This window comes from Salmo salar, chromosome 06, assembly GCF_965601325.2.
Source record: "Salmo salar chromosome 06, fSalSal1, whole genome shotgun sequence".
NCBI lineage: Eukaryota > Metazoa > Chordata > Actinopteri > Salmoniformes > Salmonidae > Salmo > Salmo salar.
In genome coordinates this window covers 91102501-91120310 of record NC_138296.1, presented here as the reverse complement: position 1 = coordinate 91120310, position 17810 = coordinate 91102501, and the positions used below count along the sequence as shown (strand labels likewise).

Below are 17810 nucleotides of genomic sequence, written 5' to 3'. Positions count from 1 at the left end.
AGGAAGATTGGACTGCTGGGAACCAAGAGGTTGTGAGTTCAAGTCCCAGATGAGGACATATTCAACAATGATGACTGTATAAACAAACATGCACAATGTGATCATGTATGATGAAAGTAGTTCCACAGCAATTTTTTTAGGTAAGATGCCAAAATAACACTTTCTAGTTGAATGAACATATAAGACAAATTGAGCAAACACATCATTTTAAATTGACTGCATTTTTGCCTACATTTTCTCATGTTACAGCTAAGTTTGGGACGAAAAGTTGAGTAAACAATAAAAAGTCTGTAGAACCAGTTGCTTAATAATATTTACTTGATACAACAACAACGTTACAGTGCCGCTATGGCCGGCCGTTCGTGTTGCCAGTGTTCTAGTGAAGGAGAAAGACTGTTCATGTTGCCAGTATTCTAGTGAAGGAGAAAGACTGTTCATGTTGCCAGTGTTCTAGTGAAGGAGAAAGACTGTTCATGTTGCCAGTGTTCTAGTGAAGGAGAAAGACTGTTCATGTTGCCAGTATTCTAGTGAAAGAGAAAGACTGTTCATGTTGACAGTGTTCTAGTGAATGAGAAAGACTGTTCATGTTGCCAGTGTTCTAGTGAAGGAGAAAGACTGTTCATGTTGACAGTGTTCTAGTGAAGGAGAAAGACTGTTCATGTTGCCAGTGTTCTAGTGAAGGAGAAAGACTGTTCATGTTGCCAGTGTTCTAGTGAAGGAGAAAGACTGTTCATGTTGCCAGTGTTCTAGTGAAGGAGAAAGACTGTTCATGTTGCCAGTATTCTAGTGAAGGAGAAAGACTGTTCATGTTGCTAGGGAGAAAGACGGTTCATGTTGCCAGTGTTCTAGTGAAGGAGAAAGACTGTTCATGTTGACAGTGTTCTAGTGAAGGAGAAAGACGGTTCATGTTGCCAGTGTTCTAGTGAAGGAGAAAGACTGTTCATGTTGACAGTGTTCTAGTGAAGGAGAAAGACTGTTCATGTTGCCAGTATTCCAGTGAAGGAGAAAGACTGTTCATGTTGCTAGGGAGAAAGACTGTTCATGTTGCTAGTGATCGAGTGAAGGAGAAAGACTGTTCATGTTGCTAGTGTTCTAGTGAAGGAGAAAGACTGTTCATGTTGCCAGTATTCTAGTGAAGGAGAAAGACTGTTCATGTTGCCAGTGTTTTAGTGAAGGAGGAAGACTGTTCATGTTGCCAGTATTCTAGTGATGAAGGAAGACTGTTCATGTTGCCAGTGTTCTAGTGAAGGGGGAAGACTGTTCATGTTGCCAGTGTTCTAGTGAAGGAGAAAGACTGTTCATGTTGCTAGTGGGAAAGACTGTTCTTGTTGCCAGTGTTCTAGTGAAGGAGAAAGACTGTTCATGTTGCTAGTGGGAAAGACTGTTCATGTTGCCAGTGTTCTAGTGAAGGAGAAAGACTGTTCATGTTGCCAGTGTTCTAGTGAAGGAGAAAGACTGTTCATGTTGCCAGTATTCTAGTGAAGGAGAAAGACTGTTCATGTTGCCAGTGTTCTAGTGAAGGAGAAAGACTGTTCATGTTGCTAGGGAGAAAGACTGTTCATGTTGCCAGTGTTCTAGTGAAGGAGAAAGACTGTTCATGTTGCCAGTGTTCTAGTGAAGGAGAAAGACTGTTCATGTTGCCAGTGTTCTAGTGAAGGAGAAAGACTGTTCATGTTGCCAGTGTTCTAGTGAAGGAGAAAGACTGTTCATGTTGCCAGTGTTCTAGTGAAGGAGAAAGACTGTTCATGTTGCTAGGGAGAAAGACTGTTCATGTTGCCAGTATTCTAGTGAAGGAGGAAGGCCAAAGAACTCTCCTGGTACTACTGCTGTTGACACTAAACACAACGCACAGAGAGGTAGGAAAGTTCCAAAACAGGTACAGACGGTATACAGACTATACAGGCCAGCATTCAGCCTGTGGAGAGACAGGGCTTTCTGACTGATTCTTAAGAGTATGACCATGCTCTTATGGAAAGATAAATATCATAAAGAGGAAAGTTGTCCTGTGAATGAGACATTTATCATCCAGTAGGCAAATGGGATGGATTTTACACTTGCACTTAATCTCTTTCTATGAAGGTCAATATTGGGTGTAGTTAAAGGAACTCCTTTCCATACGGTGGCCCCAGAGGGACAGTGAACGTCTAAAGTCAGGGGTTTGAAACCAGAGGCTAGGGTGTTAAACCCGTCTGAACCTGTTACCGCTGGGTCTGAGAGCCACGTCGTAAATCCGTCCAACCAGACTTCTATCTCCAACATCAGGGTCAATCTGCTCCAACATCCAACATATTGGCCTCCCCTCGCTTAAATCAAGATTTACTATACTTTTACGGCCGGGCCCATCTGGACATGAACACAAGCACGGACACACAAGGGGGGGTCGCACACACACACACACACACACACACAGACACACAATGAGCGGGAGAAGCCACAGAGAGCAAATATGGCCTGATCAATGTAACAGGTGGTCTATCACAGATAGAAGTCGATCCAGTCAAGTGTAGACATTGGGTAGACAATGATCGTCGTCAATATACAATATAGATGATATCTGACTAATAACTATTCTAATAATTATTCTCACTACAATCATGTTTTATATTAGATAGCCTACTTCCCCTTCATGGAAGAAAAGCAACACGTCATGTGGCCTATTGTTTAATTCTGCAGCATTCCACATATATCTCTGACAACAATAAATATTCTACTGTCCTTATGCGTCCCAAATAGCTGTCTATTCCCTATGTAGTGCACTAGGGCACTTGTAAAAAGTAGTGCACTATGTCTGGAACAGCCTGGACGGGGCACGACACAGACCCTTTGTTCTGGGTTTGGTTATTTCTTCTTCTTTTCTTAGAGCTTGTTATTTCAAGACGACTGTCTGTGAGTCTCTGAGACAGGAGCGAGAGGAGGCGAGATATGTACCAAGGAAACTGGAACAGACACGGAAGGGTCTATGCTTGCCGCAATCTCTCCCCGTCTTCCCCCATCCTCCCCCGTCTTCCATCTCCCCCCGTCTCTCCTCATCTCCCCTCTCCCCCTGTCTCCCCTCTTCTCCCCTCTCCCCCCATCTCCCCCCGTCTCTCCTCATCTCCCCTCTCCCCCTGTCTCCCCTCTTCTCCCCTCTTCTCCCCTCTCCCCCCATCTCCCCCCAGTCTCCCCTCTACTCCCCTTCTACTGCAAGCCAACAGAAGACCAGAGGAAGTCCACCAGGAACTGAGGTCTGGTTAGAGAGAAACCCTGTTGTGATGATGGGAAGAGGTGGTGTGTTTGTGTGTGTGTCCTTGATGGAAAGGAGGACTTTGATCGGAGGTCTCAATCCATACAGGAACAATAGAAAACTCTCTCTCTCTCTCTTTCTCTCTCTCTCGTTCTCTCTTTCTCTGTCTTTTTCTCTATCTTTCTCCCTCTCTCTCTTTCTCTCTCTTTCTCTCTCTCTCTCTCTCTCTCGTTCTCTCTTTCTCTGTCTTTTTCTCTCTCTTTCTCCCTCTCTCTTTCTTTCTCTCTCTTTCTCTCTCTTTCTCCCTCTCTCTCTTTCTCTCTCTTTCTCCCTCTCTCTCTTTCTCTCTCTTTCTCTCTCTTTCTCCCTCTCTCTTTCTCTCTCTTTCTCTCTCTTTCTCCCTCTGTCTCTTTCTCTCTCTTTCTCCCTCTCTCTCTTTCTCTCTCTTTCTCTCTCTTTCTCCCTCTCTCTCTTTCTCTCTCTTTCTCTATTTCTCTTTCCCTCTCTTTCTCTATTTCTCTCTCTCTCTCTCTCTCTCTCTCTACATAGAATACTAGAGTCTGTGGTTTGGTGGTGGAGGTCAAGATAGACCCTTGGCATGAACATTGGGTTTATTTTGGATCCAATTGATCTCGTCAAGTTGCGTAACAATGTAATAATACAATACCGTGTCAGTACATGTAATTACAAACAGAATGCAATAGAACGAGACAGAACATGTGTTGAAAGCTAATCAAAATCTCCCCTTTGATCGTGTTTGTTAGGGTGGACATACAGGCATTTCCGAGTAAGTGTCTGGGATCTTATAAAACATGTCATAACAGTTATTCAATACAGATACACAACTAATACCTACATGAAACAATGATGAGCTGGTAACCATGGTAACAGACAGAACCCCATAGGCCATGGTAACAGACAGAACCCCATAGGCCATGGTAACAGATAGAACCCCATAGGCCATGGTAACAGACAGAACCCCATAGGCAATGGTAACAGACAGAACCCCATAGGCCATGGTAACAGACAGAACCCCATAGGCCATGGTAACAGACAGAACCCCATAGGCCATGGTAACAGACAGAACCCCATAGGCAATGGTAACAGACAGAACCCCATAGGCCATGGTAACAGACAGAACCCCATAGGCCATGGTAACAGACAGAACCCCATAGGCCATGGTAACAGACAGAACCCCATAGGCCATGGTAACAGACCCTGACAAGATTATAGTTAACTGCATCTCAAATGGTACCCTATTCGTTACATAGTGCACTACTTTTGACCAGAGTCCTATGGGCCCTCCCTGGCCCCATATGGGTTCCCTCTGGTCAGAAGTAGTGCACTATAAAGGGAATAGGATGCCATTTAGGACGTAATCTACATAATAAACCATAGCTGGCCTCAGGGATTGTTTCAGCTGCCTAGCAGACTCTCGCAGGACAATTTACTGTTATCAGCTGGGCTCACTTGTTAAACCTTCCCCTATAAGCTGCAATTGTCACACTTTTTATTGCATTTTTATGTGGGCTGGATTGGAGACATATGGCCCGAGAGGCAGATAAGAGAGGGTGATATTTGTCATTAGAGAACATAATGACCATTATACAACAGACCTAGCTATAAACACTGGAAACCATAGAATCAGAGTAATGGTCAACAACACCATATTGTTGGGGGGGGGGGGGGGGGTGGTATAACTAGAAAACACAAAACAACATAGCATTAAACAGGTTGCTACAGCGGAGACAAAGTGGAACAAGTGAAACACGTAAAACCAACTGTGTAGGATAGCCGATGCATTTCCCACGGAGCAATACTATTCTTTTTTAGCAGCCAAATGTATCATTATAGGAAACGGTAAATGAACCATAACCTATATTGTGATGAAAAAGAAAGTCATGGATATCAGAGTTAGGCAAATAGACACAGAGAGAGATTGTCATGACACCCACGCGTTGTGAGCTTTGAGTTTTGTGTGTCTTTACAGGCCAGACAGGTGTGTCAATATATCATGTGCAGAGAGGGAATTCAAATTCACCATGTCTTGGCTCCCTGTAAACACTATCTACACAAATACTGTGTGCTCACCATTATCAGTATTCTCTGCAACACACACACACACACACACACAGCTACCATCTGAAAGAGAAGAGAATAGATTGAACGTAAAAAGTAAAGAGGTCAAAGGAATAAAATAGAATATTAGTATACTGCCTCATAGAAAAGACTATTGTACACATCAAATCCTATCAATTCAAACTTCAAACTAAAATTCAAGAATCCAAAACCATAACTTTCTGATTGATATTGCAAGAAATCCCTTTTTGTTGAAAATGTAGCTGCTGAAAATGGAAAACATGAGGGCCTCTGAAAGCTTTTCTGGTTTTGGTTAGTGGTTTACTATTACATCTATTGAAACCCCACAGTCAGCTAGTCATTTCCACACAGAGCATTTTACTCTGAAACCAGTTTGAAAAACCCCTGTGAGAGCATTTTACTCTGAAACCAGTTTGAAAACCCCCTGTGAGAGCATTTTACTCAGAAACCAGTTTGAAAAACCCCTGTGAGAGCATTTTACTCTGAAACCAGTTTGAAAAACCCCTGTGAGAGCATTTTACTCTGAAACCAGTTTGAAAAACCCCTGTGAGAGCATTTTACTCTGAAACCAGTTTGAAAAACCCCAGTGAGAGCATTTTACTCAGAAACCAGTTTGAAAAACCCCAGTGAGAGCATTTTACTCAGAAACCAGTTTGAAAAACCCCTGTGAGAGCATTTTACTCAGAAACCAGTTTGAAAAACCCCAGTGAGAGCATTTTACTCTGAAACCAGTTTGAAAAACCCCAGTGAGAGCATTTTACTCAGAAACCAGTTTGAAAAACCCCAGTGAGAGCATAATGGGCTGTTATAAAATACAAAGCAGGAACAACAGCGGCTTTCCTCCTTTCTTTCTCCTTTAGGATATAATAGGACCATTAGAGATTATAGGCTGCTTTCTTTGTGTTTCCATAACTGTGGAGGCGGAGGAGTGTTGGGGTGTTTCTTCATTATAAAACTAATGTGGTCAGTGAGAATAGCATGAAGAAAGGCCAACCTCTCTCTCTCTCTCTGTGTGTGTGTGTGTGTGTGTGTGTGTGTGTGTGTGTGTGTGTGTGTGTGTGTGTGTGTGTGTGTGTGTGTGTGTGTGTGTGTGTGTGTGTGTGTGTGTGTGTGTGTGTGTGTGTGTGAGTGCGTGCGTGCGTGCGTGCGTGTGTTTACTTGATAGCTACCTACACAAATAGCTAGCTAGAACAAAATGTTAATAAGATAAAAATTCATTAAAAAGATTTAAAGGCAATACAAATAAGTGTGTGTGTGTGAGTGCATGCAAAGTGTGCCACAGAGAGATTTTGTTGGAATAATTATTAATCAAACTACATCATTATAACGCAATTAATGTTTACATGCCTATAGTTTTTCAAACTATTATTACCAACTTTACCAAATGTTAATAGGTTTAAATGAAAGAGACCTCCCCTAACCGTGCACAGACCGTGGAAGTCAGTCTCTGTCTCCAGCCAGATGGTTCATGGGGAAAGCCACGAGCGCAGCGCAGTGGACCAATCAGATGATCACAAACACCTTTGGCTACTTGCAAAACATCGACTACAATTAATAGTCGGACAAGTGTTGAAAAACAGCCTCTAGACTAGATACACTTCGAAGTATCCTCCGTGTGCGCACACACGCACGCATACAAGCATGCACAAACGCACGCAAACACACACATACACATGTTAGAAAATGTTAGAAAATATATAATACGTTTCGAATAACAAATATTTTGGCACTAGCTTTGCACTCTTATTTCTGCATTATTGGCTTCTTGCAAAGGGGACTATTTTAATAATAGTGAGGCTTATGTTGTATGTGTATAATAGGCCTAAATTATAAAACAACTTTCGACAAAATAAAATTACTTAACGTAGCCTAGATGGTTTTTTTTATGGTTGTTCAGTCATGTTTTATGTGTAGGCCTAATTTGCTATAACAAAAATGACCTAGCCTACATTTTGGGATGCGTGCTAAGTGAAATAATGACATGGCAATTTGGAAAGGGAGCACTTAGGAATGATATTATTCTTCATATTTTCGGCGTCACCCTTGAATTTTGGATTTAGGCCATCACATTTATGCGGTGAGGTATTAGTCCATTAGTCCTATCCTACCGTGGGAGAGTCGGTCGTAAAAGGGTATTGAGGAATAAACCAATTTTACGGGTGCTGAAGAGACGGAGAGAGAGCCAGAGAGACAGAGAGAGAGAAAGAGAGAGAGACAGAGAGAGAGAGAGAGAGAGAGACAGAGAGAGAGAGAGAGCTCATTAGCATACAGCTGAATAGTTACGCTACCCGCATGGGCTCGAGGGCACGCGTCCCAACAATAGGAGGCACGCTGCGGTTGAGTTGTAAAAAACACCGGGCTGGCAGGGCGGCACGCGCCACGGAGAATAGAACGAATCAAACTCGAAAGGCAAACAAAATATATTTACTTTGGTCTTGATTATTATTTATTTTTTTGAAGATATAGGCCTATACAGAAAGCACTATAGGCCCTGTGTACTAAATGTTAATGTGCCTACAAAGAAACAGTGCAGTTAGGGTGTCGGTAGTCTTATGATTTCTAAATAAATTGAATGTCGTGCCTGTAAAATAAGCAATAACGAAATGGTCCTTTGGAGACTTTAGAGCGATGCTGTCGTGTGCTTACAGATCCAATCAAATTAAACCACTTAACAAAACATTATTATGGTGTAGTCCTAAAGTTATGGACAAATTCCATAATGTGTTTATAACGAAATAATACAAAAAAAATGTATTGCCTCTGGACCTTTTATATGCACACTGAGAACACATAAGCACGCTTAGGTCTACCCCTCGAGCCCAGCCAAGCGGGTCAGGAAATGACCCTTTGGTGCATGCACGCGCACCCTGCCAATTAGGTGTAACACAATTAACCGTGAAATTGAGTGGGACCGGGCCTATGGGAAACCGGGTGGATGGAGGTTAGGGGCAGTAATTGAATTTCTGCTTTTCATTATAAAGTTTCAGCTTTCCTGTCAATGATAACATTGGGGAAACATTTGTGTGTATAGAAGTGCCATATGCAACCTGTCCTCCTCTTGCGCTACAAATACGTCAACGGATGCCGTGTCTTTTTAATAGTCGCTTGCTCCTTTGGTGGTCGTTCCGTCAGCCAGCCAGTCAGCCAGTCAGCCAGCCAGCCAGTCAGCCAGGCTCAGCGCTGGACTTGTGGGTATTACAATCTGGATATCATTGTTGTTGAAGAGAGGAGGAGGGAGGAGAAGGGGGTGAATAGTGGGCGGTGTTTAGTCTTGATTGACAGTTTATGTAATGAGCAGCGCAGCGCGAGTCTATAAATTGGGGGAGACGTCACTCCAAGTGTTCATTCACGAGTAATAAGACGAATGGTGAGCGGAGATCCACGAGCGCAGCGCAAAAGTTAAGCACCAAAACAAGTCAATGGTGTGGCATCGTCCTACACGCTCACACACCGACGCTCACAACCACTGAGGAGTGCTGTACTGTCCTACTGTGGAGAGCGTGGAAGACAGCAGCCCGAGCACAAAGAGAGAGAGAGGTACCGATATTGGATTTTGATGTTAAACCTTCATCTCTGTGGATAACCTGGGGATTCTAAAACGGTTCCTTTGGCAGTTTGGAACATCCCACACGGATTCTAAAAACGGAAAAACAACGAAGTGGAACTCGAGGAAGGATTTATATTTTATCTTTTCTTTTTTATATCCTTTTTGTACCCCCCCCCCCCCCCAACACTTTGGAATAGGGGGCTTTGGAATAAAGGGGATATATTGGCGGGTGACGCGGCTGCCCAGGACAAGCGAGAAGGATGGCAGCTTGGTTCACGTTTATCATCGCATTCAGCACCACGATACTGACACAGGTAAAGAGGAATCCGCTAGATACCCCGCAGGAGAATGATCACTCAAAGTAGCCAATTCCAAGCAAAGGGTCTTTTGACTTTACCGTGTGCGTAATGGTGTTTTAAAACCATCTCTTCTCTTCTTTTTAGGTATTTGGATCCGGGGTTTTTGAGCTCGATCTACATGAATTTACAAACAGCAAAGGATTTCTGGCGAATGGCAACTCTTGTAGGCTCAACTGTAGAACTTTCTTTCGAGTCTGTCTAAAAAACTACCAGGCAGTAGTGTCGCCAGGTGACTGTATCTTTGGGAGTGCCGTGACACCGGTCCTGGGGACCAACTCTTTTAGCGTGAAGAACGGAGGCACTTTTAGCAGACCCATCCGACTGCCTTTCAACTTTGGATGGCCGGTAAGACAGATAGCCTAGGTCTGGTCCACATTATTAGTTTAATGTATGCCATGCCAAGGTCAATGTGTTGTTGTGCAGGCGGGCGGGCGTGCAGGAGAGTTGTGATTGGTTTGGAGAGAGAGCGCACCAGATATTGGTGATGACATAAACCATCCCCGTAGCCTAATGTAAGAGCCATGTATTTAGAGAGTTAGAACACGGAGGTTTCTGCATTATGATGTATTTACATGACACTACAACATTCTATAACATTCGATAATCCATCATTAGGTAATGCTGCAGGCCTTTATATATCAGCAGATTGTGGATTGACACACGACGTTGTTTATTTCAAAATGCACCACACCACTTTAGGTTTTGGGCTCCCTAGTGGCGCAGCGGGTCTAAGGCACTGTATCTCAGTGCTAGAGGCGTCACTACAGACCCTGGTTTGATTCCAGGCTGTATCACAACCGGCCGTGATTGGGAGTCCCATAGGGCGGCGCACAATTGGCCGGGGTAGGCCGTCATTGTAAATACGAATTTGTTCTTAACTGACTTGCCTAGTTAAGTAAAGGTAAAATATTGTTGTTGTTTTTTTAAATAAAGTTTACTAGGCCTATATCACCTTTGCCTCCGTATGACATACATTTTAGAATCCTAAATGATATAGCCATTCATAAACAGACCTACAGTTAGTTGAGTGAAAGTACCCACTGGGCACAGACGTCAGTCAATTCGACGTCTATTCCACGTTGTTTCAACGTAATATCATTTCAGTGACGTGGAAACAACGTTGACTAAACCAGTGTGTATTTAAATTGCGCTCCATTTAAAGTGTGATTATGCATATCGTTAGACATTTTTTTATATTGCCTTTTATGAAATGTGTTTTATATAATATTTCTAACGCCTGAATGCGTTGTGCTCTTAGGGATCGTTTTCAATGATAATTGAAGCCTGGTATTCACCTTCAGCGGATCTACCTGTAGGTAAGTCGATCTATTCAACGCCACAAGAGGGTACCCTTTATGCACATTTCACCAATAGGTCCCCGTTAACTAACGCACCTTTTAATAAACACCTAAAAAGGTCAAACCTTATCAATAATCAGTATCTTCTCACTATTATAGATTCATTGCCTCCCAATAGTTAATTTGTTCCCTTTACTCAGCCTTTGTTGCTCAGCTGCAAAACACCTTTTTCATTCTTGTGCTCCAACACAATGTGACTTCCTGCGGTGTATTTCTGGCGTGGGAACGAGTTGAGGGCTTTGGTGAGAACACACAGAGGCTGTATGTGACTACATCTTCCTGTATTTAACACCTAGCTCTGTTCCGCCCATTGGAAGTGGCCTGGGAAGGTTTTCGCTGACAGAAAGGAAGAGGACATTTCAATCTGAGTTTATTCTCCATCTGAACCATTATGGTTGTTATTATGTGAGTCGATAAGAAGCCATCTGTGTAAGGCCGGGCTGCTTGGCAGGCAGTCGGCCCGACACATATTTAAATCAGGCCCAGGGAAAGGGGCATACATGATATTTCACATGGAATAGGATATTTCAATCATATGATATGAGATATGACACAAGATAAAATATTCAATGTTAGAACAATGGACGATAGAGAATACCATAACAGGTGTCCTTAGACCATGTTAATTATTTATATGGCCGAATGGAACATGTTTGCAATGCAGACTACTACATGTTTCTAACATGTCTGTAATAAAACTGACCGACAGCAACCACAACCGTACCTTATGTATCTAGTCTTCTCTCTCTAAACCCCTTGTCTTTTCTCTCTGTCTCTCTCTGTCTCTCTCTGTCTCTCTGTCTCTCTGTCTCTGTTTCTCTCTGTCTCTCTCGCTCTCTCTCTCTCTCTAATCTCTCTCTCTCTCTCTCTCTCACGCTCTCTCTCTCTCTCTCTCTCTGGATCTATTGTTTTCTCTCTGTCCTTCCCTTGCAGACACCAGCAACCCAGAGATGTTGATTAGTTTCTTTGCCATCCAGAGACAGCTGGGTGTAGGGGCCGCCTGGTCTCAGAACATTGAGAGCGGCCGACAGACGGAGTTAAGGTATTCTTACCGCTTCATCTGCAATGACAATTACTACGGAGAAAGTTGTTCCAAAATATGCACGCCAAGGGACGACCGTTTTGGCCACTACACCTGCGACCGGGATGGCCAGTTGTCCTGTCTGCCCGGCTGGAAGGGGGAATACTGCGAAGAACGTAAGCAAACTGAGAGAAACCAACCGTTACCGAACCACACGGAACCACACGGAACCACAACTCAACCCCCACTGACCTATCAGAGATAACTGGGGATTGTTTGACTGATTGATTGATTGATTGATTGATTGTCTCCATCCATGTCACACATGTCTTTTACCAATATGTTGGATATACAATCACCATGTCTTCAATGATTACGTTTTTATTCTAGCATGCTTGGTAGGCCTATAGTTTTATTCTAGCATGCTTGGTAGGCCTATAGTTTTATTCTAGCATGCTTGGTAGGCCTATAGTTTTATTCTAGCATGCTTGGTAGGCCTATAGTTTTATTCTAGCATGCTTGGTAGGCCTATAGTTTTATTCTAGCATGCTTGGTAGGCCTATAGTTTTATTCTAGCATGCTTGGTAGGCCTATAGTTTTATTCTAGCATGCTTGGTAGGCCTATAGTTTTATTCTAGCATGCTTGGTAGGCCTATAGTTTTATTCTAGCATGCTTGGTAGGCCTATAGTTTTATTCTAGCATGCTTGGTAGGCCTATAGTTTTTTTATGAACTTTGGCTGCTCTGTTTCTTCAACAAGTTTTTAGAGCTTGAGGTGTTGGTACATCGTTTTTCAGTGAGCGAGTGAAAGGAATAGGTGTAGCTTCCTTGTATATCGGTAGTCTGTGACCTCTGCTAAGAGGTTTGGTTCTTAAATGTGAGACGAGGTAGTTCACTTACCCTGCAACTGTAGGGTCACTGGTTCAAGCTTGCTTTGATTGTTCCTCCTCAATCGCTGCGTTGGTGGCAGCAGCGAGATGACACCACAGCTTATCACGTTTTTGTTGAAATCTTGTCCTGATGCATTTGGGGCTGGCGAGAGAGACACAGATAGATAGATAGATAGATAGAGAGAGAGAGAGAGAGAGAGAGAGAGAGAGAGAGACTGTTTTTTTTTGCACGTAAAAAGGGCCACAGAAATAGCAGTGTGAATATGAGAACATTGTTGCCATGCAACATTGGTTGAGGAGGTTATATCTGAGAGCTACAGAAGGTGAGAATTCAGCTTGTTATATTAGTAGGACTACTTGTACGGAAGTTGTATTTCTGTGTTTAGGCCCTATAGGGTAAAAAGAGATGTCTGTTTCTGTTAGAGAAGGCCGACTGCACTGAGCATGTGGACAAGAAAAGTAGTTGAGCTAAAACCCACAATATGCCTAATCACAGTGTTAGTTCACTACGACCACAACAACAAAAAAGAATCTGTTCTCTCTGTTTTGGACCAGAAGTGAATGAACTCCTACTACAAGGAGAACAGCCAATTGGCAGTAGGACTCATACTCATTACTAGTCAAGAGGTTGATATGTTGTGGCTCTTTCACCAAAACAAATGACTCAAAGATTGCAGAGAAAACATTGTAAAAAAAATCATTGTTACCATGTGCCAGAGTCAGTTAGTAAGTGCAGTGTGACAAGGGATCTGTCATCTTCTATTCTGACTGTGGCACCAATTCCTGATCAGGGGCTTCGATCACGTTACGTATCCATCTATTGTCGTAGTATAGAAAGATCTCTCTCTCTCTCTCTCTCTGTCTCTCTCTCTCTCTCTCTCTCTCTCTCTCTCTCTCTCTCTCTCTCTCTCTCTCTTCTCTCTGTCTCTCTCTGTCTCTCTGCTCTCTGCTCTCTCTTCTCTCTGCTCTCTCTCTCTTCTCTCTCTCTGCTCTCTCTCTCTCTGCTCTCTCTGCTGCACGGACTAACCTCCTGCTTATCGCCTGTCTGCTATTGGGCTTCTGTTCAGGACTATCCAACCAGAATCAGTGATACACACACACAGATATGGGGCCTTGTAGACCACAACACAAATACAGATATGGGGCCTTAGAGACCACAACACAAACACAGATAGGAGTCTGATAGACCACAACACAAACAGAGATAGGAGTCTGATAGACCACAACACAAACACAGATAGGAGTCTGATAGACCACAACACAAACACAGATATGGGGCCTTAGAGACCACAACACACACACAGATAGGAGTCTGACAGACCACAACACAAACAAGCCGTAAATGACCCGGCTTACTCTTGGCCTGTAGCAGTTGGGTGGTGTGACAGGTTCAGTTTGAGCTTGTGTCTGTCCTGTGTACAATCACTGTTGCTGAAGTGAATCGATTTGATGAAAAGGGAGGTATGCTATTAAAGCTTTTACAATGTAGCCTATAATGCCACTAATGGTTTCATTCTGGCTTCGTATAGCAGATGTGAGCTCGTAGTTCATTGTAGTAGTGGTGGTGGTGTGTGTGTGTGTGTGTGGGGGGGGGGGGGTTATGATTGAGACCAATGTTTTAGTGAAATAATATTGAATGATGTAGAGCCTAGAGCCTAAGATAGAATCTGAACATTGTGGTTTCATAAATCCATAATTCATATCAGTAGCCTGTAAAATTGCAGCTAATTTGATGCACATGAGATACTGTGTTATGATGGCATAGCTTGCGTATAATGTCTACTGTATGAATGATGTTTGAGACACTATAACTAACCCCTATAACCTACACTATAATTAACCCCTATAACCTACACTATAATTAACCCCTATAAACTACACTATAACTAAGCACTATATAATATACACTATAACTAACCCCTATAACCTACACTATAATTAACCCCTATAACCTACACTATAACTAACCACTATAACCTACACTATAATTAACCATTATAACCTACACTATAATTAACCCCTATAATCTACACTATAACTAACCCCTACACTATAACTAACCACTATAACCTACACTATAACTAACCCCTATAACCTACACTATAATTAACCCCTATAACCTACACTATAACTAACCACTATAACCTACACTATAATTAACCTCTATAACCTACACTATAACTAACCCCTATAACCTACACTATAATTAACCCCTATAACCTACACTATAACTAACCACTATAACCTACACTATAATTAACCCCTATAACCTACACTATAATTAACCCCTATAACCTACACTATAACTAACCCGTATAACCTACAATATAATTAACCACTATATAATATACACTATAATTAACCCCTATAACCTAAACTATAACTAACCACTATAACCTACACTATAACTAACCCCTATAACCTACACTATAACTAACCCCTATAACCTACACTATAACTAACCCCTATAACCTACACTATAACTAACCCCTATAACCTAAACTATAACTAACCCCTACAATCTACACTAACCCATGTAACCTACACTATAACTAACCCCTGTAATCTACACTATAATTTACCCCTATAACCTACACCATAACTAGCCCCTGTAATCTACACTATAACTAACCCCTATAACCTACACTATAATTAACCCCTATAACCTACACTATAACTAACCACTATAACCTACACTATAACTAACCACTATAACCTAAACTATAACTAACCACTATAACCTACACTATAACTAACCACTATAACCTACACTATAACTAACCACTATGACCTACACTATAACTAACCACTATAACCTACACTATAACTAACCCCTATAACCTACACTATAACTAACCCCTATAACTTAAACTATAACTAACCACTATAACCTACACTATAACTAACCACTATAACCTACACTATAACTAACCCCTATAACCTACACTATAACTAACCCCTACACTATAACTAACCCCTATAACCTACACTATAATTAACCCCTATAACTTACACTATAACTAACCCCTACACTATAACTAACCACTATAACCTACACTATAACTAACCCCTATAACCTACACTATAATTAACCCCTATAACCTACACTATAACTAACCCCTATAACCTAAACTATAACTAACCACTATAACCTACACTATAACTAACCCCTATAACCTACACTATAACTAACCACTATAACCTACACTATAACTAACCACTATAACCTACACTATAACTAACCCCTATAACCTACACTATAACTAACCCCAAAAACCTACACTATAACTAACCCCTATAACCTCCACTATAACTAACCCCTATAACCTAAACTATAACTAACCCCTACAATCTACACTAACCCATGTAACCTACACTATAACTAACCCCTGTAATCTACACTATAATTTACCCCTATAACCTACACCATAACTAGCCCCTGTAATCTACACTATAACTAACCCCTATAACCTACACTATAATTAACCCCTATAACCTACACTATAACTAACCACTATAACCTACACTATAACTAACCACTATAACCTAAACTATAACTAACCACTATAACCTACACTATAACTAACCACTATAACCTACACTATAACTAACCACTATAACCTACACTATAACTAACCACTATAACCTACACTATAACTAACCCCTATAACCTACACTATAACTAACCCCTATAACTTAAACTATAACTAACCACTATAACCTACACTATAACTAACCACAACCTACACTATAACTAACCCCTATAACCTACACTATAACTAACCCCTATAACCTACACTATAACTAACCCCTACACTATAACTAACCCCTATAACCTACACTATAATTAACCCCTATAACTTACACTATAACTAACCCCTACACTATAACTAACCACTATAACCTACACTATAACTAACCCCTATAACCTACACTATAATTAACCCCTATAACCTACACTATAACTAACCCCTATAACCTACACTATAACTAACCACTATAACCTACACTATAACTAACCCCTATAACCTACACTATAACTAACCACTATAACCTAAACTATAACTAACCCCTATAACCTACACTATAACTAACCCCTATAACCTACACTATAACTAACCCCTATAACCTACACTATAACTAACCACTATAACCTACACTATAATTAACCCCTATAACCTACACTATAACTAACCACTATAACCAACACTATAACTAACCACTATAACCTACACTATAACTAACCACTATAACCTACACTATAACTAACCGCTATAACCTACACTATAACTAACCCCTGGATATCTGCTGATCTCTGTGTCTTACAGCCATCTGCCTGGTGGGTTGCAGTGAAGGGAATGGAAACTGCTCCAGACCTGGCGAGTGTGTGTAAGTAATACTGAAATTATGAAAAATGTGTAAGGACACCGGAACGTGTGTGTGTGTGTGTGTGTGTGTGTGTGTGTGTGTGTGTGTGTGTGTGTGTGTGTGTGTGTGTGTGTGTGTGTGTGTGTGCTGATATTTCTCCAAGATGCTCCAATATTCCATGTGATGTCACCAGTGGGATCTAATCTACCGTCGCTCTCTATAACTCTAAAACAGTCTTTCTCCTTCCTCTCACTCACTTTCTGTAAGAAACACCTCTTAATCCTATTTCTCTCCCTTCCACACACAATTCTCTCTATCTCCCTCTTACTCTCTTTTTTCCCTCTATCCCCCTTACTCTCTATCTCCCTCTATCCCCCTTACTCTCTATCTCCCTCTCTTCCCCTTACTCTCTATCTCCCTCTATCCCTCTTACTCTTTATCTCCCTCTATCCCCCATACTCTCTATCTGTCTCTCTCTCTTTCTCTGTCTGTCTCTCTGTATCTGTCTCTCTCTGTCTCTGTCTCTGTATCTGTCTCTCTCTGTATCTGTCTCTCTCTCTCTCGCTCTCTCTCTCTCTCTCTCTCTCTCTCTCTCTCTCTCTCTCTCTCTCTCTCTCTCTCTCTCTCTCTCTCCCATCCTGCTGAAGTAGCAACTCATCCCTGTTGTTGGGAACATGAGAAAAGAGAGAGCCATTTGAAATAGATGTGTTGTTTACAGGACCTAAAGTCTTTGTGACTACAGTGACACAGTTTCTCTGTTTGTGGATATAGTATAGTAATTACCAGAATGGGTTTGTGTGGAAATTCATTGTATAGTTTGGTACTGTGGACTGTGTGGTTATTAAATGATGGTCAAGACGTTATGGTCAGTCGGTCTATGCATTCGAAAAAAGTATGAAACAAAAAAAAGTAAGAATTGACTCTCTCTGGATATTTTTATACAGG

At 41.7% G+C, this 17810-nt stretch overlaps 1 protein-coding gene across 1 annotated transcript in view; it reads left to right on the top strand.

Moving 5' to 3' along the window:
• Positions 1-8668: 8668 nt before the first annotated feature.
• dll4 (delta-like 4 (Drosophila)) overlaps positions 8669-17810 on the top strand; it is a 20750-nt gene continuing 11608 nt past the window's right edge. Inside the window, exons 1-5 of the mRNA XM_082977065.1 lie at positions 8669-9184; positions 9314-9574; positions 10488-10545; positions 11521-11784; positions 16826-16886. Of these exons, the coding sequence (XP_082833191.1) occupies positions 9131-9184; positions 9314-9574; positions 10488-10545; positions 11521-11784; positions 16826-16886 (698 nt within the window). The 5' untranslated portion in view covers positions 8669-9130. The remainder of the gene's footprint in view (positions 9185-9313; positions 9575-10487; positions 10546-11520; positions 11785-16825; positions 16887-17810) is intronic.